At 56.1% G+C, this 24013-nt stretch overlaps 1 protein-coding gene across 7 annotated transcripts; it reads left to right on the top strand.

Moving 5' to 3' along the window:
- The first annotated feature begins 3649 nt into the window (after window positions 1–3649).
- PLCB2 (phospholipase C beta 2) lies at window positions 3650–23504 on the top strand. 7 transcript variants are annotated; one of them, XM_059372511.1, is made up of 32 exons: window positions 3650–3952; window positions 7619–7696; window positions 8270–8338; window positions 8987–9127; window positions 9284–9363; window positions 9463–9516; window positions 9627–9702; window positions 12068–12168; window positions 12328–12494; window positions 12597–12743; window positions 12901–13058; window positions 13356–13438; window positions 13714–13798; window positions 14377–14539; window positions 14663–14772; window positions 14894–14990; window positions 16059–16143; window positions 16284–16408; window positions 16948–17102; window positions 17624–17788; window positions 18390–18489; window positions 19000–19104; window positions 19244–19338; window positions 19462–19537; window positions 19776–19820; window positions 19937–20159; window positions 20260–20434; window positions 20560–20636; window positions 20730–20825; window positions 21291–21348; window positions 22032–22118; window positions 22463–23504. In XM_059372511.1, the coding sequence occupies exons 1-32, from the start codon at window positions 3869–3871 to the stop codon at window positions 22664–22666; spliced, it is 3564 nt and encodes a 1187-aa protein (XP_059228494.1). In that variant the 5' UTR covers window positions 3650–3868; the 3' UTR covers window positions 22667–23504. The 7 variants fall into 7 exon arrangements, with proteins under 7 accessions (XP_059228494.1, XP_059228489.1, XP_059228491.1 ...); XM_059372506.1 differs by having other exon boundaries at window positions 3771–3952; window positions 19779–19820; XM_059372508.1 differs by lacking the exon at window positions 22463–23504 and adding an exon at window positions 22319–22454 and having other exon boundaries at window positions 3771–3952.
- The last annotated feature ends 509 nt before the right edge of the window (window positions 23505–24013 follow it).

Here is a 24013-nt window from a genome sequence, read left to right as displayed (position 1 = left end):
CAGGAGCCCCAGTTTGACAGCACTTAAAAGGGAAACACATAGTGGGGCACCTGGGTGGCTCAGTCAGTTAAGCGGTGGACCCTTGATTTTGGCTCAGGTCATGATTTCGCGGGTTGTGGGACTGAGCCCCGTGACCAGCTCAACACAGCAGGGTTGGCTTGGGGTTCTTCCCCTCTTCCTTTGCCTCCCCACCTTGCCCTCCCTCCACCCCCACATATGCTCTCTCTCAAATAAATTTAAAAATTTATAAAATTCTTATAAATTTATAAGAAAAAAAAAGATGATCTCCCTCTCCTTCTGCCCCTCTCCCTCTCTAAAAAAACAAAAAAGACGACAAAAAAACAAAAAACAAAAACAAAGGGAAATACACATGGGAATTATTTAAGTCCCAGATGGTTCCTTCTATGATTCTAGAAGGGCTTGGCATAGGAGGACAGGCAATGTCTTCCCCCTGGGCTTTTGCAGAAAACTCTTTACAGTCTTTCTTATCCTCCCCAAGGGACCAGAACCCCAGCACCTGCCTCTCAGCTGCCTCGTCCATACCCAGCCCTCAAAGTGCAGAGGGTGGCTAGATCTGGAGCCACTGCTGGACAAACAGCTGGATGGGTGGACGGCTCCTGGTCCTCACTCTCCCACCTGCCTCATCCACTGTGGGATTGTGGTGGTTAAAGGTGGCAGGAGGTTGGCCCTTGTCCGTGATTTGAGTCCTCATGCTCATGACTTCATGAGTTCAGTCTGCCAGCTTCAACAGGGGACAGCCTGCTTCAAGTCCACAACCAGGAGCACCCCTAACTCTGCCTGCCCTGGGAAGATCAATCAGTCCCCGATCCACACAAACTGCTGAGAAAAAGAAAGAAAAAATCACTCCAAAATGCACGTCAGTGAAGACACTTGTGGAAAGAACTGCATATATACTGAGGACAAAGTAGAGAACTGTATTTCCCTTGCCAGTGTCTGCTAATAAATAACGGTGATAAATAACAATAATGATACTACTAAGCTCAGGGGCAGGCACCATGTTAAGTACTTTCCATACATTATATTGTTGAAAGCTTACAACGCCATTTGAGGTATTATGATCCCCACTTTATAGGTGAGAAAGAGGCAGCACAGGAAGGTTAAGTATCACAAGATAAAACAGATGGTCAGTGGCTGGGTTCATGAAGCAGTGAGCCTGACTCCCTGTGACAGTGTGGGAAGCGAACCCCTGAGGATTCAACAACCAAGGCATCTTCATTCTGAAAGTAGCTAGCCGTCGGCCTGAGAGGCGCCCTCATCCTCCAGGCTCCCAAAGCCCAGTGCTTTTATCAGGTAAGTTATGGTATCAGGCCATATCAGGCCAATCTGACTCTCCTGCTTGGCTATCAGGCGAAGATCAGAGTTCAGTTTCCACTACTGATCTCTGATGAACAGGTTGGGAAACCACAGCATGGGGTCCCCACACAAAACCACCAAGTAAGCCTGAGAATTCCAGACCTGCTTCTTGGGTTCTAGTCCCCAGGATCTCCTTGGGAGGCATTATACTGAATACAATTTCTTGGCCGCCAAAGCTCACACGTGCCAAACTCTCCAGCAAACTTGTCTCTGTGGATCACACAGGATATGGACCCACCAGTGACCTATCTCCCTGAGAGTCCTCCTTGCCTGGAGGTACGTGCTTTCCAGTGTGCCCACCAGGGGGCACCCTCGTCCTTCTACCTTCTGCCCTACTGGGGGTGGGGGGGGGCGTGTGAGATGGGCACTGTGGGGTGCCTGCTACTCAGCTCAGCCCAGGAGCCCCATTTCCCAAAGTGGCTATTCGTGTGACCTCCCTGATTTTTCTCCATAGCCACTCCAACATAATTTATGCAACATTTTTGTCATTTCACATTTTAAGAAACCGAAGTGTATTTTTAAAAGAAAAAACAAAGTTCTCTTTGATGAAGGTTTTCCTGGCTCCCCTTGCTGCGTGGATTTCTTGCATTCTCAGTGCTGCTAGGTAGGATGTGGGCAGGAGAATACAGGCCCTACTGAAGCTACAATGGGGGGGTTGTCTCAAGAATGGGGTCCAGGCATGGCCATCACTGGCCAAAGATGGGTGAGGCTCTATTCTGTGGATTAGAGCCTCAGCCTTCAGAGCCCAAGATCCACAGAATCAGAGTAAGGAGTACTGAAATCTCTGCCTTCCTTGCGGCATCCCCAATCCCATGACAGGAGAGGAGCCTGTCTCTTGTCTTTCCCCAGGCTGACGGAGAGGAAAGGGATTATCTTTCAAGGCAGACAAGAGGGTGAAGGACTTGGGTGCAGGAGCAGGGATGGCTGCAGGTGACAGGTGTAGGGTCTTTGGGAAAGGGCCAGGATTTCCCTTGCAAAATCCATTCAAACAGACCAAGAGGGAACCTGATCCCTGGGAGGGAACAGGGAACTGCTGGGGCACCAGAGGGGCCTCCAGAGGGGCACAAAGCTGGAGGGAGGCAGGGAGGAGAGATGAGAGCCTGCAGGCTTGGAGGGAGGGGAGAGAGGATGAGTTCTGAGGGCAGAGGGCAGGAGAGAAGAGAGCAGCTCCAGAGCTTCTGCCATAGCCTGTGAGGTCTTATTACCAGATCCACCCCACTGGTCTCAGAATCTTGGAATCCCTTTCCTGGGTGAGGGTCCCACAGTTGTTCAGGGGTGGCACAAAGGCCCACGGTGGCCCCTAGGGCAGAAAGGCAGGCCCTGAGAGGGGAAGGAAGTCCCAGGCAGAGCTCCCTGCTACCCCAGCTGAGTTAAAAAGGGTGATAAAGAGGAGCAAGTTAGGCAAGAGGAAGTGAGCTGGCTGAGCAAGGCTGGGACTGAGCTCCCTGGGCCAGGTCAGTGTGAGGTTCATGTACCCTGACAAGGAACCCAGAGCCGAGGTCTCTCTAAGCAGCCTCCTAAGCAGCCTCCTGGTCCCAGCGTTCTCACCCCAGGCCCTAGGCACAGAACAGAGAAGAGAGCCTGGCAAGAGAGCACTGTGGAGGCTGGTGGCCGTGTGTCGGGTCACGTCTGGTCTATGGAGGGTCCAGGCCCTGCCAGGCCCGGGGGCCAAGAGGACTTAGTTACGCGTGGCGGGGGCTGAGAGGTGTGATTGCCTCACTCGTACCTCATTTTCATGGGAGGAAGCATTGAGAAAGAGGAGCTGGGTGTTCAGCAAAGTTTGCTTATTCAAAACATCCAATCCCAGCTGGGCCCTGCCCCACCTTCAGCTCCCACTTCCAGGGGTGTCCCAGCCTCCTCAGCCCCTGGAAGAGACTCCTGTGCTTTAGAGGCCACCTCTGCAAAGGTCCCTTCCCCTGGGAGCTCCTGACACCTTCCCCTCAGGCTCGGCCTGGGCACCAGTACCCCACATGGTCCCCATATTGTTCCTTCTCCAGCCCCTCAGCTTCATCCGACCAGAGACTACTCCTGGGACTGAGAACCCCCGCCCACCACCAACACCCCACCAGCCTGGGCTCCTAGGAGACCAGGCCTCAGGAACCCGCCCCTCAGTCCTGAAGAGCACAGAGAAGGAAGCCCTGAGCAGGAAGTGCTGAGACACAGGCGGAGCGCGGAGGGCGGGGGCTTTGGGGAGGGGAGCCTAACCTCCCTGGGCAGGAGCAGTGACCACAGCTCCCCCCAACGCCCCTACTGAAGGCAGGTGGGAGGAGGCCAATTTAAAAGGCGGACGGGTCTCTGGCCAAAGCATTCAGCTCTGCCACCAGCCACCAGCCGCTGCAACCCCGGGGGCTCTAAGAGTACCCAGACTTCCGGACCCTCTCAGGACGGATGCCATGTGAGCCCAGCTTGGCGCACCTCCAGCCGGCCTTCCTTCCTTCCCTCCTCCTGCCCGTGTGTGCCTGTCCAGCCTCTCCAGAGAGGGACCCTTAGCACCATGTCTCTCCTCAACCCCGTCCTGCTGCCCCCCAAGGTGAAGGCTTATTTGAGCCAAGGGGAGCGCTTCATCAAATGGGACGATGTGAGTGGGGCACTGGGGTGGTGACGCCCTGCCGTTACGGGCTTGGGGGGGGGCTGGTTTATGTCTGCCCCGCGTGGCGCCAGTGTGGCTTGGCCAGGCAGCAGACAGGACAGCCTGGCAAGGGTACGTGCCCCTGAACACTCACCCCGGGACAGCGGGGGCTGGGGCTCTGTGTCGGGATGGGATGGGAGGATGTGCCCACTGGGGTGCTCTCACGGGAGGGACTCTCTTTGCATTGGGGTCTGTCGTCCCCCAAACGCCCAAGACAAGCAGGGGGCATCCTGATCTCAGCACGAGTGGGAGCAAAGACCCCAAAGCTGTGGCAGGGCCAGGCCCCTACTCCTAGCACAGATGCCCTGCTCTTGCTCTTCTCCATCTGGCCCTGCCCTGGCCCAGGGAGGCCCCATTCTCCCCAGAGCTGCTGCGGGGCAGCCATAAAGCCTGAGGGGCACCCTAAGGGAGAACCAGAGGCTTCTGCTCCCAGGGGCCTAGGAAGGAACTGATCGACTTCTGCTTCTGCAGGCTGCATTCAGCTGAGCTCCCGCCACCCGCCACCCGCCTGTTGGCAAGGAAAGGGGGAAGCCGCTGCTTTGCCCTGTCCCTCTGTCTCTGCTGTCTTTTCTTTCTCAGACTGGGGCCTGCTTCCCAGACTCTGGGCCTCCTGGCTTCTGAAAATGTTGGGACAGGCCAGGGATTCCCTTGGGCAGGCGAAGAGAACATCGTGGGGTCCTTCATGAGGCTGCTGGGCAGACCCATGAACTAATCACAGTGGGCTGGTCCTGGGAAGGAAGCTGGAAGGCTCTTGCGGGGTGGGGGGGAGGAGGCCCTTAGGACTGGCTCATTCTCCTCACAGGTGTGATGAGGGGATTCTGAGTCTGTGAGTTAAGGCAGCCTGGGGCTCTTGGCCATTCGGGCTGCACTAGGCTGAGTAATCTGGTTGCCATGACTATGGGTAGGAGGCCCCTGGTGAGACGCTTTCTGCTTCCCTACGAGTGGTGTGGGCGACGTGGCATGGTGGTGACAGTTCCCAGGAGACTCTGGAATGAGGGAAGTGGCTCAGAATGAAAAATGAAGTGGCCTCTCTCAGTTCCTCTGGGAAGTGTGTGTAACCTGACTGGGCAGAGGGTCATTAGGGGTGGGGACACGCTCTATGGCCTTCTCTGCAGGCCAGTACCTGTGTAGCTGGGTGCCCCACTCCCCTCCCTGACGCAGAGCATGGCATGGCCCAAGAATCCTGACTCCAGGAGCAGGAATCTCCTAAGCCTAGTCACAGGGCATGTGTGCCTGTGAGACAGGGCTCTGCTCAAAATGCCTTTAGCCCAGTCGGCCAATGACTTGAGTACGTCCTGCCACGTTGAATAAGCCTGAGGCAAAAGATGTAACCAACTCCCAGCTCAGTTTTGCCTCCCATGGTCCCTTCACAGTATATCTGGTGGGAGAAGCTCTTCTCCTGCTCGTGGAAGGACACTCAGCCACAAGACATTCAGTCTTGACACTCAGTCACAAGACATTCCATTTGCTTCTGGGTAATAGACAATCCTAGGATCACTTTTCCTCATAAAATGCAGTCTTATTTCAGAAGTGAGTTATAATTCTGAACTCAAGTCTTGGATGATGTGTTCTGCCCTCCTCCTTCTAGGAGTGGTTTATGTGGGCTGTAGGTGTTCTAAGATTGGTGGCAGGGGTCTCTGATCTTCCTCCAAGCCTTCCTCACCATGGGGTGCAGGGAGAGAGGTGGAGGGGGTCGCAAAGTTCTTAACTGAACAGGCGCTATCATCAACGGGTTCCTGCTTTCTGAGCCTCGCACATGTTGGGCTTAGTCCTTCTCTGATGGACACTTTTTGAGGCTTCTCCTCAAAGTGAGGAGACCCTTGCCCACCGAGCTGGTGGTCCCCTACATAAGGATCCTTCTGCCATCCCTGTTTCGGGAGGTCACTCAAAATTACTTCTTCAGGTCCTTGGAATCCAGTTACGACCTTCAGTTTCCTGTAGCTTTGGACTCTGCCCCTCTTTCCCACAGGACCACTCTGAACCCCAGCACATACACTCTGTTCACTGCACCAACACACCCTGGGGTTTGGGCTCATCGAGGACAACCAGGGTCTCAGTGCCTCTGACACTCAGTTTCCTGGGCAGGAGTCAGATCTCAGTCTACTTTGCCTCACAGCTGCAGGGGGGACCAAAGCTTTTTAAGTAGAGTCGAAACCCCTCACTACACTTCAAGTGAGGGGTCAGGGGGCACTTGGATGGCTCAGTCGGTTAAGCCTCTGACCCTTGATTTAGGCTCAGGTCATGATCTCAGGGTCATGAGATCAAGCCCTGCGCTGTGCTCTGTGCTCAGTGGGGAGTCTGCTTCTTGCTCTCTCCGCCTGTCCCTCCCCCTGCTTGTGCACATGCCCACACACTCATGTTCTCTCTGTCTCTCTCTCGAATAAATACATAAATCTTAATAAATAAATAAATAAATAAATAAAGTGAGGGGTCAGGCACTGCCAACCCTCCTGTGGGGAGGGCAGAGAGTAGAGCTCACAACATAGTTCTCTCCAAAATTAGCCTCCTCACAAAGTGTTTTTTTACCCCAGACTCTAACCATCCTTGACCTGAGAACTGTTTTTTTTTTTTCACCATTTCCTTTGTAAATTCTGCACGTGGTCTTGTTCGGTGGGCAGCAACGACCATGCCTTGTTGGAAACTTCAAATTCATTATCTTGTTTTATATGCATACGAAGACCATCAAAATGAAGGCGAGCCTGTGCACTCTGTGAGTGCAATGGGAGTTTAGAAGCTAGTGCTGTGATCATTCCCGGGCTTCTTCAGCAAACAGGGATCCCTGAGCTCATGGGTCTAGCACACAGACTTATAGTTTAGCTTAGCTACTGCACAGACTGGTTTCCCTGGAGTCCACAAGCCCTCAGGGATTTTTATGGATAGGCTTCTAGCTGTGCAAACCACATACACACCATTCTAGTGTGTTTCATGGAAGGCTTTTCAGAAGAGGGGAGACTTGGGGGGCTCTTTGAAGGTATTTCATGCAGGGGAGGGCTGGGTTCTTAGGCTTGGAGGTGGGAATGCGCTTGGAGTCTGTGGGAGACCATAGACATGGGCTGGCTGGATTGGCTGGGGATGGGTTCTTTGAGGAGTGGTTTGTGGACGCAGGGATGGGGCCTGTGGGAAGCCAGGTAGCAGGTGTAGGGCCTCGAGTGCAAGTGCAGGAGCTGGGCTCTTAGCTCTCACTGTGTTGAGTTCTCCTGAGGGGCAGCACTGAGTCTTGCAGAGACATTCTACCCCTTTGGCTGAGCTGTGGCCTTTGAAAACAGGGGGAGGTGGGGGCCGAGACATGTTTGGGGTCTAGAGGGAGAACCTCTATTTGGCGTTTAGAGGGGAAACTTCTCTTTCAGAAATGCTATCTCTAATTCTCTCCCCCTCCCCACCCCTGATTCAGAGGTTTTAGGGCTTGTGCCTAGCCCAGAGCTCTGGAAAGCAAAGAATATGCCTGCAGAGTCCCTGGTCAGCTACCTCCCAGGGAGATGGTGAGCTCTGAAACCCTGGTCCAGGCCAGGGAAGCTTGGCCTGAGGTCTCAGAGCTGAGAGCTGACCCTTTCTTTTTTTCTGTCTTTTTTTTTTTTTTTTTTCATTTCTTTTCCTTTTGACCACTTCTTTCTATAGGAAACCACAATAGCCTCCCCAGTTATCCTCCGTGTGGATCCCAAGGGTTACTACTTATATTGGACATATCAGAGTAAGGTGAGGCAGCCCCCTCCCTGAGCTCCTGCTGATGCACTCAGTCCAAGCGGCCTTTTGATAGTGCAGGGGTGGAGGTGTGAATGCCCAGGGAGTACACGGTGACCTGGGAGGGTGGCTCTGGGGCAGCCTCTGCTCCTGTGGGCCGGGGCTATTTGCCCTGGGAGAGGGAAAGGAAAAAGCCTGTTTCGCTACCTGTGGTTCTGGGAAACTTGAGGGCTCAGACAGATCCAGAAGGGTTGTAGGGATGTAGGGGAGGGAGGGGGAGCTTGGGGTGAGTCCAGGAGAGTGTGGGCAAAATCGCAGGCCACAGCTCCGGTGTCACTTGAGTGGCCAGGGAAGGAAAGGACAGAAGAAGGGAGGAGGCTCACCATGAACGGGGAGAACTTGATTGGTGGGAAGGGAAGGTTGGGGTCCACCAACCTTCCAGGGGCCACCCTGGAAAGTCTTGGCTTCTACAGAAGGCAGTCGGCCAAGATGTGAAGGGGCATTGGAAGTTCCCTCCCCTCTGTTCTTCATTCTTCACTGATCTTTTTGTCTACATCCCTTCTTTGCTCCTGCTGGGGCACGCTCCAGGAGATGGAGTTTCTGGATATCACCAACATCAGGGATACCCGCTTTGGGAAGTTTGCCAAGATACCCAAGGTAGGCGGGCCCAGTGGCAGCCCAGGCTCAGCATGGCCACAAGCTCTGTGCGGGGAGAGCAGGAATCCCTGTGGAGGTAGCAAGCCTGATCTCTACAGCAAAAGGAAGAGTTCCCAGGTTGGGCAGCAGGGCCTCCTCCCTGAGTTGAGGAAGGGGTGTGGCTGCCCCTGAGCTTGCCAGAGCTTTGGTACCAGGGAATTATGAAGAGATGTCAGGTGGCCAGGTCCTGCCCCCAGAGCAGCTCAGACTACCTGGGAGTGTGGCTTATGCCCACCGCACTCCCCGTCTCGCTTGCCTGTATTTGTCTAAAGCTGGCAGGAAAATTGGAGGAAGGGGCTGGCGGAAAGCAGGTTTCTATGAGACTGGGAGCTAAGAATCCATCTCCAAATGGAAAATGGCAAACACGATACTCAGCACACCCAGGCTGGGCTGCCGGCTTCATCTCTTCCTGTGGGCTCTTCGCCCACACTCCAGCACCTGGAGTCAGGGAGGCCAAGATGCTGAGGCCCACCCATGGGGGGATGGGATTCCACCCTAAATGGCCACCGTTCTAGTGGTTCTAGTGCGGTGGGGAGGGAATGGGAGGACTGCAGTGGAGAGGGGACAGGGGCACGCTTCTGATCCTCACTGTGACTCTGCTTCCTGCAGAGCCAGAAGCTCCGGGACGTCTTCAACATGGACTTCCCCGACAACAACTTCCTCCTCAAGACACTCACTGTGGTGTCTGGCCCTGACATGGTAGACCTCACCTTCCACAACTTCGTCTCCTATAAGGAGAATGTGGGCAAGGTGCGCCGAAGGGTGTGTGGGGAGGTGTGCGGCGCAGGCCTGGGGCTGGGTACCTGGGGTAGCTCGGGGTTCCTGCAGGACAGGCCTGGGCTGCAGGGGGTGGGGGCATCCATGTGTGACCAGGGGTTCTCACTGCTGTGCTTTGGGGTCCTGCAGAGCTGGGCCGAAGATGTGCTGGCCCTCGTCAAGCACCCACTGACAGCCAATGCCTCCCGTAGCACCTTCTTGGACAAAATGTAAGTGCCTGTGTGCCCGGCCTCTGTGTGCCTGACATCCGCGTGTGGGCTCCATGTGCCAGCCCCAGGGCCTTGATAAGCCACTTTCTGCCCCACTAGCCTGGTGAAGCTCAAGATGCAGCTCAACCCCGAAGGGAAGATTCCTGTGAAAAAGTGAGTCTCCCCTGCTCTCCCTCTCCCCACACTTCCGCCCAGCTCCGCGAAGCCTTCCTTCTCCAGGTCTGATCCGGCTCTTTGGCTCCTGCCTTTCTCTGCTCCTTTAGTTTTTTCCAGATGTTTCCTGCTGACCGCAAGCGGGTGGAAGCTGCCCTCAGCGCTTGCCACCTCCCAAAAGGCAAGGTGAGTGGTTTTCCTGGCCCAGCCCAGGCCCTCCCCTGAGCTGGCCAGGCCCGGTTGGGGGTGGCAGGGCCCAGCCAATAGCCTGAAAAGCCAGTTAACCCCAGAGCACTGGTTTCTGTTACAAGGCACAGAGATCCCAGGGAGTGGGGATGGGGTGCCTGGGTCCAGAGCAGCTGGGTCTCTCTGCCTACACCTGGGTGGCTACAGAGGGCAGTGGTTGGTGGACTGCGTTTAGGGCAAGCACCCAGGGTGGGGAAGGGGTTAGTTCTGCAGAGTGTGGGGGGAGGGGAACAGACCAAGTCTTGAAGCTGCCAAGATCTAGCCTTTAGCTCAACCCAGGAAAACATTATTTTTTTTTCCCTTCTGATTAAATGATTTTTAATTACAAGATGTAGGCTGGGTCACCCCATGAGGGACCTTCTGTGGATTACAAAAAGGAGCCCTCTGGGCAGATACAGCCTGAGCCCAGGGTTTGCGCCTGGCTAGGGAAGTGGATCTCAAGACCCCGGGGCCCCCTTGGCCAGAGCCTTTGTATGGGGTACCACCTGCACCCCATGGGGTTTTGCCTCATGATAAGAATTTGTAATTTATAAATAAAACTAAGACCTCATCCGTCACCTGTCCACAAGGGGCCCAGGAAGACTCCTCCCTCTCAAGTCACAGCTCAAGCATTCTGGTGCCCCCTTGATGTTGAAGGTCACAGGAACGCAAGCATGAGGGTGGAGAGAGGGTGGGAACGGGCTCCTGCGGACGGCCCTGCTGCCAGGACCTCTACTACACTTCCACCCTCCTTCTCTCCTGCCTCCTGAGCTCCCGCCTTGGCCATCCTCCTTACGTGTCAGCTCTCCTTGTGTCCCAGTAGAAGTCACTGACCCCTCTTCGCTTGGAGCCAATGGGTCCAAGATCCAGTCTTAGGGAGATACGGTCTGGCTCTCTTGTTCAGACCCTCTGCTCTAGCTCCAAATTAAGCCTGATATTACCCTTCCAGATCCTGGACTATGTTTAAGGGGCTTTTCTGGGTTGGAATGCAAAGGCACAGATGCCCCACAGACCACTAATCTCCTTGCAGTTTCTTTCTATAAAGTTGCCTAAGCTGGACATTACAGACTACGTGACCTTTGACATCAGGCTTCAATCCTTTAGCATAAGGGTTTCCGGGTTCTTCCACGCTCTAGTCCAGATCGGCATGTTGTGCCTTTTCACCGCTGAGTGATATTGCGGGATTTGGAGTTATCACCTTTTGCTTCTGTGTTCATCAGCTGATGACCTTTGGGTTGTGGCCACATCTTAATCATTTCGAATAAGGCTGCTATGAACCTTCGAGTGCATGACTTTGTCGGGAAGTGTGTTTTCACTCTGTATACCTAGAGGTAGAATAGCTTGGTCACATGGAGACTCTGTATTTAACATTGTGAGGAACTGCCAAACCATTTTCCAAAGTGACTGACCACTGTACCATCATACCGACAATGTCCGAAGGTTCCCATCTCCTCAATGACACTTGTTATTGTCTTTTTAGAATTGGACTTGTCCTGTGGGAGTGAAGTGGTATCTCCTTGTGTTTTTGGTTTGCGGTTCCCAAGTGACTAACGAGATGGAGGATCTTTTCATGTGTTCACTGGTCATTTGCATATCTTCTTTGAAGAAATGTCTGTTCAAATCTTCTGCCTGTCTTTCCACTGGGTTTTTTTGGTCCCTTTACTGTTGAGTTGTCCCTTCCTGGATATTTGATTTGCAAATATTTCCCCCTCTTCTGTAGACTGTCTTTTCGCTATCCTTCGAAGCACAGAAGTTTTTAATTTGGAAAAAAAAAAAAACACAAAACTTTTTAATTTGGATGAAGTCCAGTTTGTCTTTTCTGTGGCCGCTCCTCGTGCTTCCTGGCGCCTCCAGCCACTACTGTTGAATTGTCTATTTGCCTTTCATTGCTGTCAGGCTTTGCTCATGCACTGGGGGGCTCTGCTGTTAGGTGCGTTGTTTCTATTCGAGATACCTCTTTTGGAACATCTGCCCTCTACTTAAAAAAAAAAGAAAGAAAGAAAGAAAGAAGACCACCCACAGCTCTGGCAGACCTGCTTACTTCTAACCCTTTCTTCTTCCTTCTGTGGTTGTTCCTAGTTCTGATCCTGCCCCAGCCAAGGGACTAGCCAGTGTCCAAGTTCAGGGTCAAGACAGACCAGCTCAGCATGCTCTCTGCTCAGCAACCAGCCCCTTGAAAAGTGGGTGCTCAGGAGCCTGCTCCGTGCTGCTCTGCCTGCCCTGAGCCCTCCCTCTGACAGGCTCCCTTGTACAGGTCTGGGCTTCATTTGTGGTTTTTAGCATGGAAAAGGTGGGTGCAGCAATGATCAGGTCATTCTTCCCCCAGAACGATGCCATCAATCCTGAGGACTTCCCAGAATCCGTCTACAAGAGTTTCCTCATGAGCCTCTGTCCTCGGCCAGAAATAGACGAGATCTTCACTTCCTAGTGAGCTTCCGTGTTTGGGCTGGGCCTGGGGAAGGGGCTGGTGGCTAAAATCCCCTTGCCTTGCTGGGAATTAGGTGGCTTTTCTGGAGAAGGCGGTAGTCCGTGCTCTCTAGCCCCGGGGTGGGGGGGCCACAGACCTGTGCCCTCTCTGGCTTGCAGCCACGCCAAGGCCAAACCCTACATGACCAAAGAACACCTGACCAAGTTCATCAACCAGAAACAGAGGGACCCCCGTCTCAACTCTCTGCTGTTTCCACTGGCACGGCCTGACCAGGTGCGGGGCCTCATCGACAAGTATGAGCCCAGTGGCATCAACGTGCAGAGGGGTGAGGACTCAGGGAGCCCCTCCCCTCTGTGGCCTGACCCGCCCTGCTCAGGGGCTGCAACCCTGACAGCTCTCCCCTCCGGCCTCTGCCCCGCACCCCCAGGCCAGCTCTCCCCCGAGGGCATGGTGTGGTTTCTCTGCGGGCCTGAGAACAGCGTGCTGGCCCAGGACAAGCTGCTTCTCCACCAGGACATGACGCAGCCCCTCAACCATTACTTCATCAACTCCTCACACAACACTTACCTGACAGGTGACCAGGGTGCTCTCTCCTCTTGGGGTGTGGGTGCAGCTCCTGTTCCCCTGAATCCATCCCTCTGCGGGGCGAGCCAGCGGGCTGCAAAAGGACAGACGGTGTGGGAGTGGGCGGGGGCGAGCTGGACCGGCCTCTCCCCTCTGCTCTGGCTCAGCCGGCCAGTTCTCTGGCCTGTCGTCGGCCGAGATGTACCGCCAGGTGCTGCTGGCCGGCTGCCGCTGCGTGGAGCTGGACTGCTGGAAGGGCAAGCCCCCTGACGAGGAGCCCATTATCACCCATGGCTTCACCATGACCACAGACATCTACTTCAAGGTCAGACTCGGGGCGGGCATGGAAGCTGGTGGCAGTGGCACTAGGGAAGGGCCCCAGTGTAGGGATTAGGGGAGCGGGTGAAAATAGAAAAGAAGGATGGCTGGGAGGCCTCAGATCAGTGAGGGGACTAGAGGGGACCCTAGGAGACAGGGCCAACAGGGACCCTCCAGTTCTCTGCATATTGAAACTGGGGAGTGGAGAAGGGTGCCGCTGGGGGCAGGGGTGGGGTGGGGTGGGGTGGGTGAGGAGGGACCTGGGCCACTGACCACCTCCCCACCTGGCCCTCTTCTCCTCCAGGAAGCAATTGAAGCCATTGCAGAAAGTGCCTTTAAGACCTCCCCCTATCCTGTCATTCTGTCATTTGAAAACCATGTGGACTCGTGCGTATCAGACCAGACCTGTTTGGCCTCCTTCTCTCCCCTGTCCCCATCTCCTGCCCGCATCTGCTTTCCCGCAGCCCTCCCCCACCTCTAGTCATGCCCTGCAGCTCTCCCACCGCCCAGGGTGTTCATACAAGCTCCTCAGGACCTCAGGCTCTGCTGCCTATGTCCCTACCTCCCTGCATCCCCAATGAGATGACCTGGGTCAGGGGTCCAGAAGGATGGACAAGAGGGGGTGGAGCTGCTGAACCCTACGTCAGTTCTGCTCCCTGCAGACCCCGCCAACAGGCCAAGATGGCTGAATACTGCCGGATGACGTTTGGGGAGATGCTGCTCACAGAGCCCTTGGAAAAGTTCCCAGTGAGTGGACTTCACTATGGGACATCTGGGCCTGGGGGCAGGGGGCCTGGGGAAGCGTGGTGGCCAGGTTAAGGAGGCAGATGTCCCCAGAGGATGCTGGGATTTATCTGGGAGGATTGTGGGGCCAGGATCCTATCACTTACCATGTGTCAGGCACTGTGCTGGGCTTTAAGGGGCCTGTTAGTGACAAAGACACAGTCCTAGCTCTCAGGTCACTCACCTTTAGTGGGGCCATAAACAAGTAACCAAGCCAGCGCAACCAGTGGCTGCTATGGGAGTACCTGGGCATCAGGGAGGGCTTCCTGGAGGAAAGGATGGCAAGCTGGAATCCAAGGGGTAACTGGATTTATCTTGATGAGAGTAAGGAAATGGCATTCTAGGCAAGTGAGGGAGAAGAGTGTTGTCTGAGGAAACTGGGTAAGTTGGGATGGCAGGAGCACCGCTCAAGATGGGGGAAATTGTGGGAGGCGAAGCAGGGCAGGAGAACAGGCAGGGCAGATGGAACACAGCTTGGGAAGAAGGAGCTTAGGCTGCACCCTGAAGGCATGGAGATGGTGCTGACCATCTCTCTCCCACAGTTGAAACCAGGCATCCCCCTGCCCAGCCCTGAGGATCTCCGAGGCAAGATCCTCATCAAGAACAAAAAGAACCAGTTTTCTGTCCCAGCAACCCCCAGCAAGGAGCCGGGTGGGGGTGCTGAGAACAACTGCCCACCCAGAGCCTCGGTGGGAGAGGACCCAGGTGTGTCAGCCCGGGTGGCGAGGGGTTGGGGTGTGGAAGCGCCTAGAGGGGGAGAGAGGGGCTGGGCCTGGAGGCCACGTGTAGGGACCGTGGTCCCAGTGCTGAAAGATGTGCGTGTGGCAGTGTGGGCTGGTGAGGACGGGGCAGAGCCGGAGGAGGAAGAGGTGGAAGAGGAGGAGGAGGAGTCGGGAAACTTGGATGAGGAGGAGCTCAAGAAGATGCAGTCGGATGAGGTGTGTAGGGGGCAGCCCCGAACCCCTCCTGCTGTCCCCAGGGCGGAGCCCTCCAGGAGCTGGCATGGGGCCACCTCCCTGGGTTGCCCTCCCCTTCTCCATCCTCCCCTCTCCTCCCTAGGGCACAGCAGGCCTAGAGGTGACAGCTTACGAGGAGATGTCCAGCCTAGTGAATTACATCCAGCCCACCAAGTTCATCTCCTTTGAGTTCTCTGCCCGTAAGTGAGCACGTGGTGGGAGGAAAATGCTAGCGGGAAGCTAGGCTGGACTCAGGAGAAGGCCCTTGAGAAGTATGTCCTGACAGTAGAGCAGCTGGATGGGTGGGAGGAAGGGGAAAAGGGAACCCCCCTTTCTTGGACGTGGGGGCTCTATTTATAGAAAGAGCCAGCAGAGGAGGCAGGCAAAGGGCTTTTTTCAGTGGCAGTGGCTCCTAGCTTCCCTGTGCTGTACTAAGGCACTTGGCACCAACCAGAATGCTCTGGAGTGTGTCGGTGACAGGCAGGCCACTTAGGACAGGCCATCTGAACCCTACTGGCCTGGGGCTCCTGCAGCCTCCTGCAGGCTCTGTGGCTCCTGGGGGGCCAAATGGTGCCTGGGGCTGGCCCACGCCCAGGAGCACTGACCCCGCAGGGCAGGGCGTCAGAGCTCCAGAGAAGAGCCACAGGCAGAGAAACCGGCCAGGGTACATCTGCCCCTCCCTCGCAACCCTCCCTCTCTGTGTGCACACACACTACTTAGCTTCACTGCTCTTCTCAGCGGGGCGTGCCCCTGAGGTGGACACCTTTTTCTACACACACTTGTGCAGTGTAGGCCTCTACCGCACTGACTGCTAGGGCCTGGAACCCGCAGTCCGCAGCCCCCACCTAGGCCAACCCCGGGCATGCCTGCCCCCCCCCACCTCCAGTGTACACCTCCCACCCATGGCCCCAGCCCTCACGTTTCAGCCAAAGCTTGAGTGCTCACCCTCTGCACATCCTCCCGTCTTCCTGACCCCCTGGGCTCCCCTTCTCTGTGCCATCCCAGGCTTGCGCCCCTCACCCTCCAGAACTGTGGCCCACACCCCCTCCGCGTGCATATCTCCCGCCCATATCCTTCACCCCCAGCCCACCGTTACCCACCCAGACTGCATAGCAGTTTGGCCTCTTCAACACTTGAGCCTGGGGGGATTGCTAGGTTGAAGGGATGTCTGTGCTGGAGGGAGCTACCCCAGAAGGGAGGGCAGGGAGGAGGGCCGGGGTCGGGGGAACCCACCTGACAGCCCCCCCCCACCTTTCTCTCCCACACAGAGAAAAACAGAAGTTACGTCATCTCGTCCTTCACAGAGCTCAAGGCCTATGACCTGCTCTCCAAGGCCTCAGTGCAGTTCGTGGAGTATCCTTGAGGCCTCCCTAGCCAGGGTCCCCAGGTGGGGCGGTGGGGTGGGGAAGGCCTGGGGACAGGGTGCACAGAGGGAGCTGCTGGGTCCTCCGGGTGTGGACAGGCCTCGGGCTAGCTCCTCAACTCCCAGGTAGCTACAACAAGCGCCAGATGAGTCGCATTTACCCGAAGGGCACACGCATGGACTCCTCCAACTACATGCCCCAGATGTTCTGGAACGCCGGTTGCCAGATGGTGGCCCTCAACTTCCAGACCATGGGTGAGGGTACTCCGAGGCCCCTAAGAACCTGCACCCGCTCTCTGCCTCTCTTACTTTCACCCCATTCCTGGGGGGTTGTCTTTAGAACAGACCTGGAGTCCTGAGGTTGGCTGAGGCTGTGGTAGCACATGTGGGCATGTCAGCGGTTAGGGATATAAATGCCTTGGCTCGCGCCTATATGATGGCACATGTATGAGTGAGTACACATGTGATGAGGCCAGAGTGCTGGCCCAAGTTCTGGCTGCTGTGCCTGAATGAGCCCACAGAAACCCTGGCTTCACTGGTCTCAGCCTCCACTGTGAGTAATGGACCGACCGTGGCCTTGCTTCCGCTAACTTCCACCTGTCGAGCCTTCCTGAGTGATGAGACACCCTAGAGAAACAGGCTGGGTCATGAGAATCCCTCATCATTCTAGTCCACCCAAGCTTCCCGTTCCACAAGACGGGAGAGGCTGAGGGACGTAGGAGATCGAGACTAGGTGCAGATGTGGGGCAGGGCCTTGCTCACAGAGTGCCCTTGTCTCACAACCCCCTCCCCAGACCTGCCCATGCAGCAGAACATGGCATTGTTTGAGTTCAACGGGCAGAGTGGCTACCTCCTCAAGCATGAGTTCATGCGGCGGCCGGACAAGCAGTTCAACCCCTTCTCAGTGGACCGCATCGACGTGGTGGTGGCTACCACCCTTTCCATCACGGCAAGCCCCTGAGGCAGACATGTGGCTGGGAGGGCTGGGACACAGGAGCTCTACTCCTCCACTCCCAACCCCCTCCCCTGATATCCTGAAAACTTCAGCCCAAGCCAGTTCTTGCAGTAGAGAGTTGCCTTGGAAACTGCCTCCTCCTCAGCACTGGAGGCTGCCTCTTGGTCCCCATGGAAACCAAGGGGAAGGGCTGAGGCTGGGGTGGGGGAGGGGAGAAGAGTGGGCAGAGTGGGGCTGCAGGAGCCCCAGGACCTCGGGGAGGGAGGGTGCTGTTTTCCTTCTTTGCCTGGGGAGGAAGGTGGGGAGGCCCATGACTCTTCCCTGAATGCTGGAAGCACCTAGTGGCCCAGAGCTTAGCCGAAGTCCTTGAGCCACATGGCCCCAGCTGGATGGGGTTCTTCACAGTAGCCAAGAACAGGTGCTTCAGCTCCAGGAGCTAGAGGCTCTAGGTTAGAGGCAAGAGCTCTGGGTGGGGGGTGGTAGAGAGCTGAGGCTGGCCTCCCATGGGTCCCCAGGTCATCTCTGGACAGTTCCTGTCAGATCGCAGTGTGCGCACATATGTGGAAGTGGAACTCTTTGGCCTTCCCGGGGACCCCAAGAGGCGCTATCGCACGAAGCTGTCACCCACCGCCAACTCCATCAATCCTGTCTGGAAGGAGGAGCCTTTTGTCTTTGAGAAGGTGGGGAGCTAGGGCATGGCAAGGGCTGGGATCTGTCCCCACTTCTTGGCCTCTACTCATAGAAAAGAGAACTAAATAACAGTCCTTGATTTTTCAACTCTCCCTACCCCTCGCCCTGTGCCCTCCTGATTTTTAAGAGTCCAAAATTCACATTTACTGAAATTTACTTACTGAACAATTTTATGTGTGAATCTGTGTGTGTATGTGCACGCGCAGGTGCACGTGTGTTCACGCACATGTGTGTTCATGTTAGGATGAGAGGCAGAAATGTGAACTCCTAGTCCAGGGTACAGAGTCCCAGTCCAGCAGGGGTCTTTTGTCCTGATTCAATACTCATTGGTAAGGCTGTTCAGGACTGTCTGCACCAGGACCCCCAAGCCCTGGGCTGCCTAGCCAACCCTTCTCCCCTGTGTGGACCAGCCATGGCATGAGCTAAGAGGATGCCTATGTGTGTGGCCTAAGAGTGTGCCCTCTGTCCTCGCCAAATCTGGTAACACCTGCCATGTTCTCACACTGACACTAAGACTTCTGAAGCCAGGGACGTGGGCAGCATGGCCATCCTCTCCCCTCCCCAGCTTGTCCTGTCCCAAACTCTCCCTAGATCTTGATGCCTGAGCTGGCATCCCTCAGGGTGGCTGTACTGGAGGAAGGCAACAAATTTCTTGGACACCGCATCATCCCCATTAATGCCCTGAATTCTGGTAAGGATGGAGTCCTTCTTTGCTGTTGCTAGTCAGTCTGAGACCAAGGCCAGCATTAGGAGCCTGTCCCAGCGCTGCAGCAGCTTCTGGGGGTGTCCCTGAGACCTTACCTAATCCTCTCACGTAGAAGGACTGGGGCAAGAAGAGGAAACTGACAGCAGTGGGGCCTCTGCCACAGAATGCCTATAATTTTCTGGAACTACTGGGGCAATTTACCAAGGACCTGATACTTATGGGAAACCTAAGATGAGTTATGGGTTTATAACACTTTCTCACTTAATCCTAACCATAACCACATGAGGGAGATCCTATTCACCCCATTTCACAGCTAAAGAAAATCTCAAGAGCTTTAAAGGAAACTGCCCAACGTCACATAAGGAGGAAGGTACAAAACCAGACTCAGACTCTGGTCTCCCTTCCTCTAAACCAGAGGCCTTGAGTACTGGGCTGCTCCTACAGTGCTGGGTGGCCTTGGGCATGGCTTACCGCCCAACCCCTCCTGCCCAACAGGCTACCACCATCTGTGCCTGCATAGCGAGAGCAACTTGCCCCTTACCATGCCCGCCCTTTTTGTCTTCCTGGAGTTGAAGGACTATGTACCTGACACCTGGGCAGGTAGGTGGTCCACTCCACCTCTTCCTCCTCAAGCCAACCTCCAGAGTTGGGTATGATAGGATAGTCTGGGGGTAGGTGGGATGGGGGTGCCTTCCAGGGACAACTCCACACCAGTCCCAGGATGCCCCTATGCACCCAGATCTCACCGTGGCTCTGGCCAATCCCATCAAGTTCTTCAGTGCCCATGACAAGAAGTCTGTGAAGCTCAAGGAAGCCATGGAAGGTCTGCCTGAGGTCTGTGCTGCCTGGTCCAGGAGCTTTGCCCTCGGAGGGAGGATGAGGGAGGGGCCAGGGTCCTAGGCTGAGAGGCAGAGAGAGCTGTTGGAGCCTTGTTCTTAATCTATTCTCCCTACACAGAAACCCTTCCCACTTGGGAGTCCAATTGTCCGCCCGGTCAACGGGGCCTTGGCCCCAACGAGCAATGGGTCTGCAGGTATGCACCGTAGTATCCTCCCGCAGAATGGAAGGGCCTTGACCTCTCCAGCGGTACCCACAGAAATATCCCCCCAAAACACACTTTCACTTGGGATGCGAAAGACTGCTGGGAAAGTGCGCTGCAGGGGGTCCATCCTGCCACACCCCCCACACCAGGGGTCGGGGAGGAGCCGGCCAGAACCAACCCCCCACCCCTACCCCGGGACCCCTGTCAGCCCACCCTGTGGCTCTTGCAGTAGCTGGGGCCAGGGCCAAGGAGGAGGCTATGAAAGAAGCTACGGGTAAGGCCTGCTGAGTCCGAGTGATCTTGAGAACGAGCCCGGGGGATGGTCCAGGACCCCGTGGGGTGGGAATGGGGGGCTCCCGGGCGGCGCGCACCTCACCCCGGCCCCCGCAGAGCCCCAGACCGCCAGCCCGGAGGAGCTGCGGGAGCTGAAGGGCGTCCTGAAGCTGCAGCGGCGGCACGAGAAGGAGCTGCGGGACCTGGAGCGGCGCGGCGCGCGGCGCTGGGAGGAGCTGCTGCAGAGGGGCGCGGCGGAGCTGGCCGGGCTGGGGCAGCCCAGCGCGGGGGGCTGCGGGGGCCGCCGGCTCGGCCCCGGCAAGGGCTCTCGAAAGAAGAGGTAAGGGCAGCTGCGGCGGCAGCGGCGGGCTCAGCCCTCCGGCGCCGGCGGGCTGGGGGCGGCCGAGGGCTCAAGGCCGGTCCCCACGTGGCGTCCGCAGGACCCTGCAGTGCGAGGAGGCCGCCGGGCCCGCGCCGGGCGAGGGCCGCGAGGGCTCCGAGGGCGCGGACGCGCGTGCGCGTGAGCTGCAGGACCGGCTAGAGCTGGAGCTGCTGCAGCAGGGTGAGGAGCAGTACGAGTGCATCCTGAAGCGCAAAGAGCAGCACGTGGCTGAGGTGCCTGCGCGGGGGGAGGGGCGGGAGCCACAACCCAACCAACCTGCCCCTGCCCCTGCCCCTGCCCCAGCCTCCGCACAGCAAAGGGCTTCTCTAACTAAGCCGGTCCCTGCACTGCCCCGCAGCAAATCGCCAAGATGATGGAGCTGGCCAGAGAGAAGCAGGCGGCAGAGCTGAAGACCCTCAAGGAGACCCTGGATATGTATGATTGCCTCCCACCCATGCCTGACCCTCACCTCCCACCGGGAGGGCTCAGGTCCCACAGAACATCTCCCTGATATTTGTCTCTCTGTAGTGACACCAAAGAGATGAAGAAAAAGCTGGAGGCCAAGAGGCTGGAGCGGATTCAGGCCATGGTCAAAGTCACCCCTGACAAGATGGCTCAGGAAAGGTGCGCCCTTAACTCAAACTCCAGGGCCAGTCTGAGCAGAGACCACACTAGGTGGGAAGGGGACCTCCCTGTAAGTGGATCCTGACTCGCTTCCCAGAGATGTGCCTGTCCCGTGGCTCTGGAAGGTCACCCCATTTCTGTCGCCTCTGATCAGAGCGTTCTCCATGGGCCACAGAAGCCATCACCCTGAGCAAAGAGAGTTTCAGGGAAAACTAATCATAGGAACAGGATGGTGAAACCAAGCCCTCTCCTCAGACAGCCCCTGGAGCTCCCAAAGGCCCCTTAACCTCCTCCTTGGCTTCCTATGATTACCACCACCGTCCTGCCCCCCCTCCCACCCACCCTCGGGCGGTATCTGCTCCTATGGTAGAGTTCTCATTTGGTCTACACCCTGAAAAGACTTGGTCATACCCAACTCTTCCTAGGGGCCTCTTGCCCTCTCTGAAACTCTGATCACCCCAACAGACTGAAGAGAGAGATTAACAACTCTCACATCCAGGAGGTGGTGCAAGTCATTAAGCAGGTGTGTAAGAGCTGTGTCTTTCACACACACACATACACTCATGCTCTACATAGAAGGGATGGGGTGGTCCCAGGCTTTTAAGTTGTCTTCAGGAAGCACACAGTCCTGAGTGGCCCATGCAGCTGGGGATGGGAGGAGGCAGTGAAGGGAAGATGGAGCTCCTGGACCACTCCAGGGTTCTGGCCTTTATGTGGAGGTTAGGGTACCAGCCTAAAGAGATCTGTCTCTGGCCAGCTGCCCTGGATGAAAATGACAAGGGCTAGCTGGCCAGGGGAGGATGGCATTGGGATGGGTGGGTATGAGGGAGTGAGGGGGACTTCCTGAGGCTCCAAAGAGTCAGAAGAGGAAGTAAAGCCCTGCTGAGAATGGACTTAAAGCTCTCCTGGGTCTATTAACAACAGTAACAGAGCTGGCTGAGCTGGGTTGCTTGGGAGGGGGATTCTATGGGGTCTGTTTACTGAATCCAGATCTTGTGTGGTATGCTTTAAGCCAGGAACTGTCTCATACAGTCCTGCACAACCCAGCAAGACAGACTATTATCTTCATTTTATACATTTAAAAAGAACTGTTCAAAGGTTAACAAATTTGTCCCAAGTCCTATTGCTGGATAAGGGACTAGCTGGATTCCAAGTCAGGTTGCCTGTCTGGGCTGTCCTGATTCCCTGCCTCTCACTCCCACCCAGATGACAGAAAACCTGGAGAAGCACCAAGAGAAGCTGGAGGAGAAGCAGGCAGCCTGCCTGGAACAGATCCGGGAGATGGAAAAGCAGGTGTGACAGGGTCTACCGCCCTGCCCGCCAGGAGAATTGTCCTGCACTGGGGAGCTGCCAGTCAGGAGATGGGTGGGGGCAGGAAGGGAATTCACCCCTTGCTGGTGGCTGCAGGTCCTCATTCCTGCGGGATCCTGGGGCCCTTTAAGATGAGGCAGCTCTACAGCTCTTTACTTGGTTGGGATCCCCTTCTCTGGCAGGCTCCCTGATGGTCTCCACTACCCCTCACCACCCGTCTCCTGGAAGATCTGAACAGACTGGGCATCTCCATGTTTGACTATCCAGGGGAGGGACAGTGAGCAGGTGGGCCCCTCCTGAGCCAGGTGGTGGTCTTGTCCCTACAGTTCCAGCAGGAGGTGCTAGCAGAGTACAAAGTCCGGATGAAGGGCCTGGAGGCTGAGGTGAAGGAGTCAGTGAAGGCCTGCCTCAGGAACTGCTTACCCTCTGAGGCCAAGGACAAGCCTGAGAGGCCCTATGAGGCCTTCAGGGAGCTGTGTGACCAGGACCCACTCACAGCAAAGGCAGGCGCCGAGGAGAGCCGCCTCTGATGCCCTCACCCCACTGGGACATTCTGTAAGGATATTCACTCTTCTCTCGGATGGGGTTCCATTCCCCCAGGAGGATAGGCCCATTCTAAGGCTGGGGGAAGCTGGGACTCTTTTGGACTCTGGAGTCCCTTCCTCAACAACCAGGCTAGAGGAGGAGGCCGGAAACAGGTACCATCAGGGCAGGGGCCCATCTGAGGTTTCAAGGTCCTTTCCAATCTGACTTCCTACTCCTCATCCTTCTTCTCTGCCTCTGAGTGTCTCACATTTGTTGAGGGCAAAAGGATACGGACTGAGAGGCAGAAAATGGGGTCATGGCACCACTCTCCTTTCCTTAGTGTGTCACCAGTGACGCCCCACTCTGGACTCTGTGTCCTTTCCTGGAGGGTTAGGCCTAGCTGTCTGGAGCCTCCACTGAAGCCCCTCTAGGTCAAGCAGGACCAAACTCCTAACCCTTCTGCTGTAAGCCCCTTCTCAGACCTGTCTTGAGTCGGCCACCTTGTCAGTTCCCTGATACAGAGCCTGTCCGAGCTCCCTGGGGACAGCTGCTTCCAGGATCCTGGGCTGAGGTCCCTTCCCTGGCCTTCTGCCTGTGGGGGATGGGAAGCTGACATGGAAAAGCTGCCTCAGCTGTCTGCTGAGACGACTGGGCCTCTGGCTAGTAGGGAGAGCTAAAGAAGGCCTTTGGGGGGACTCTCCTAGGCCTGGTGGGGGGTGGGTACATCCTCAGTATGTACCCCTGCTCAGGCTGCCTAATAAGGTTAGCATCATTTTTCTCACCTTTGAGAATTATTTATTTTTCTCCTCCTCACTCCTACTAAAGAGAATCCTCCTCCCAATATTTCCTGCCTAAGCCTGGTCTTTGTTCTACAGCTGAGAAATGGGGGGTTGGATGGGAGTATGCTCCTGAAATGAAATGGCCTGGGAGAATCCCAGGGTGAGGTCCCTTCCAGAGCCCAGTGAAATCGCCTTGCTTCTGGGCCTGAAGGGGATTCACTTCCCTTTCTGTCAGCTCTGATGCCACAACCACTGGAAAATGAGGTCTCCCCTCTTCTCCACCCCCCACCTAGACGTGGCCCTTCCTTGTCTCTACCCTCAGGGCTGTAGCAGAAGAGCCTAGGGCAATTGTGCCCCCTTCCTCTTGGGGAGTTGTGAACTTCCAGGCCACCTGGACCCCTTTAGGCAGGTGTAACAACGGTCAGATTCTACACCAGGTGGTTATGGTTGAATCCAACACTTGCTCGAAACGGGTTTGTAGGCAGCTGTTCACTGCACCTGTGGCGTGATCCCAGATCCCAAATGGGAACAGGCACTGGCTTGGGGGAAGGCAGGTGGGGATTGATTCTGGGA

Source organism: Mustela nigripes, chromosome 13 (genome assembly GCF_022355385.1).
Source record: "Mustela nigripes isolate SB6536 chromosome 13, MUSNIG.SB6536, whole genome shotgun sequence".
Lineage (NCBI taxonomy): Eukaryota > Metazoa > Chordata > Mammalia > Carnivora > Mustelidae > Mustela > Mustela nigripes.
Note: the sequence above shows the minus strand (reverse complement) of the source record. Positions and strands in the feature narration are given on the sequence as shown.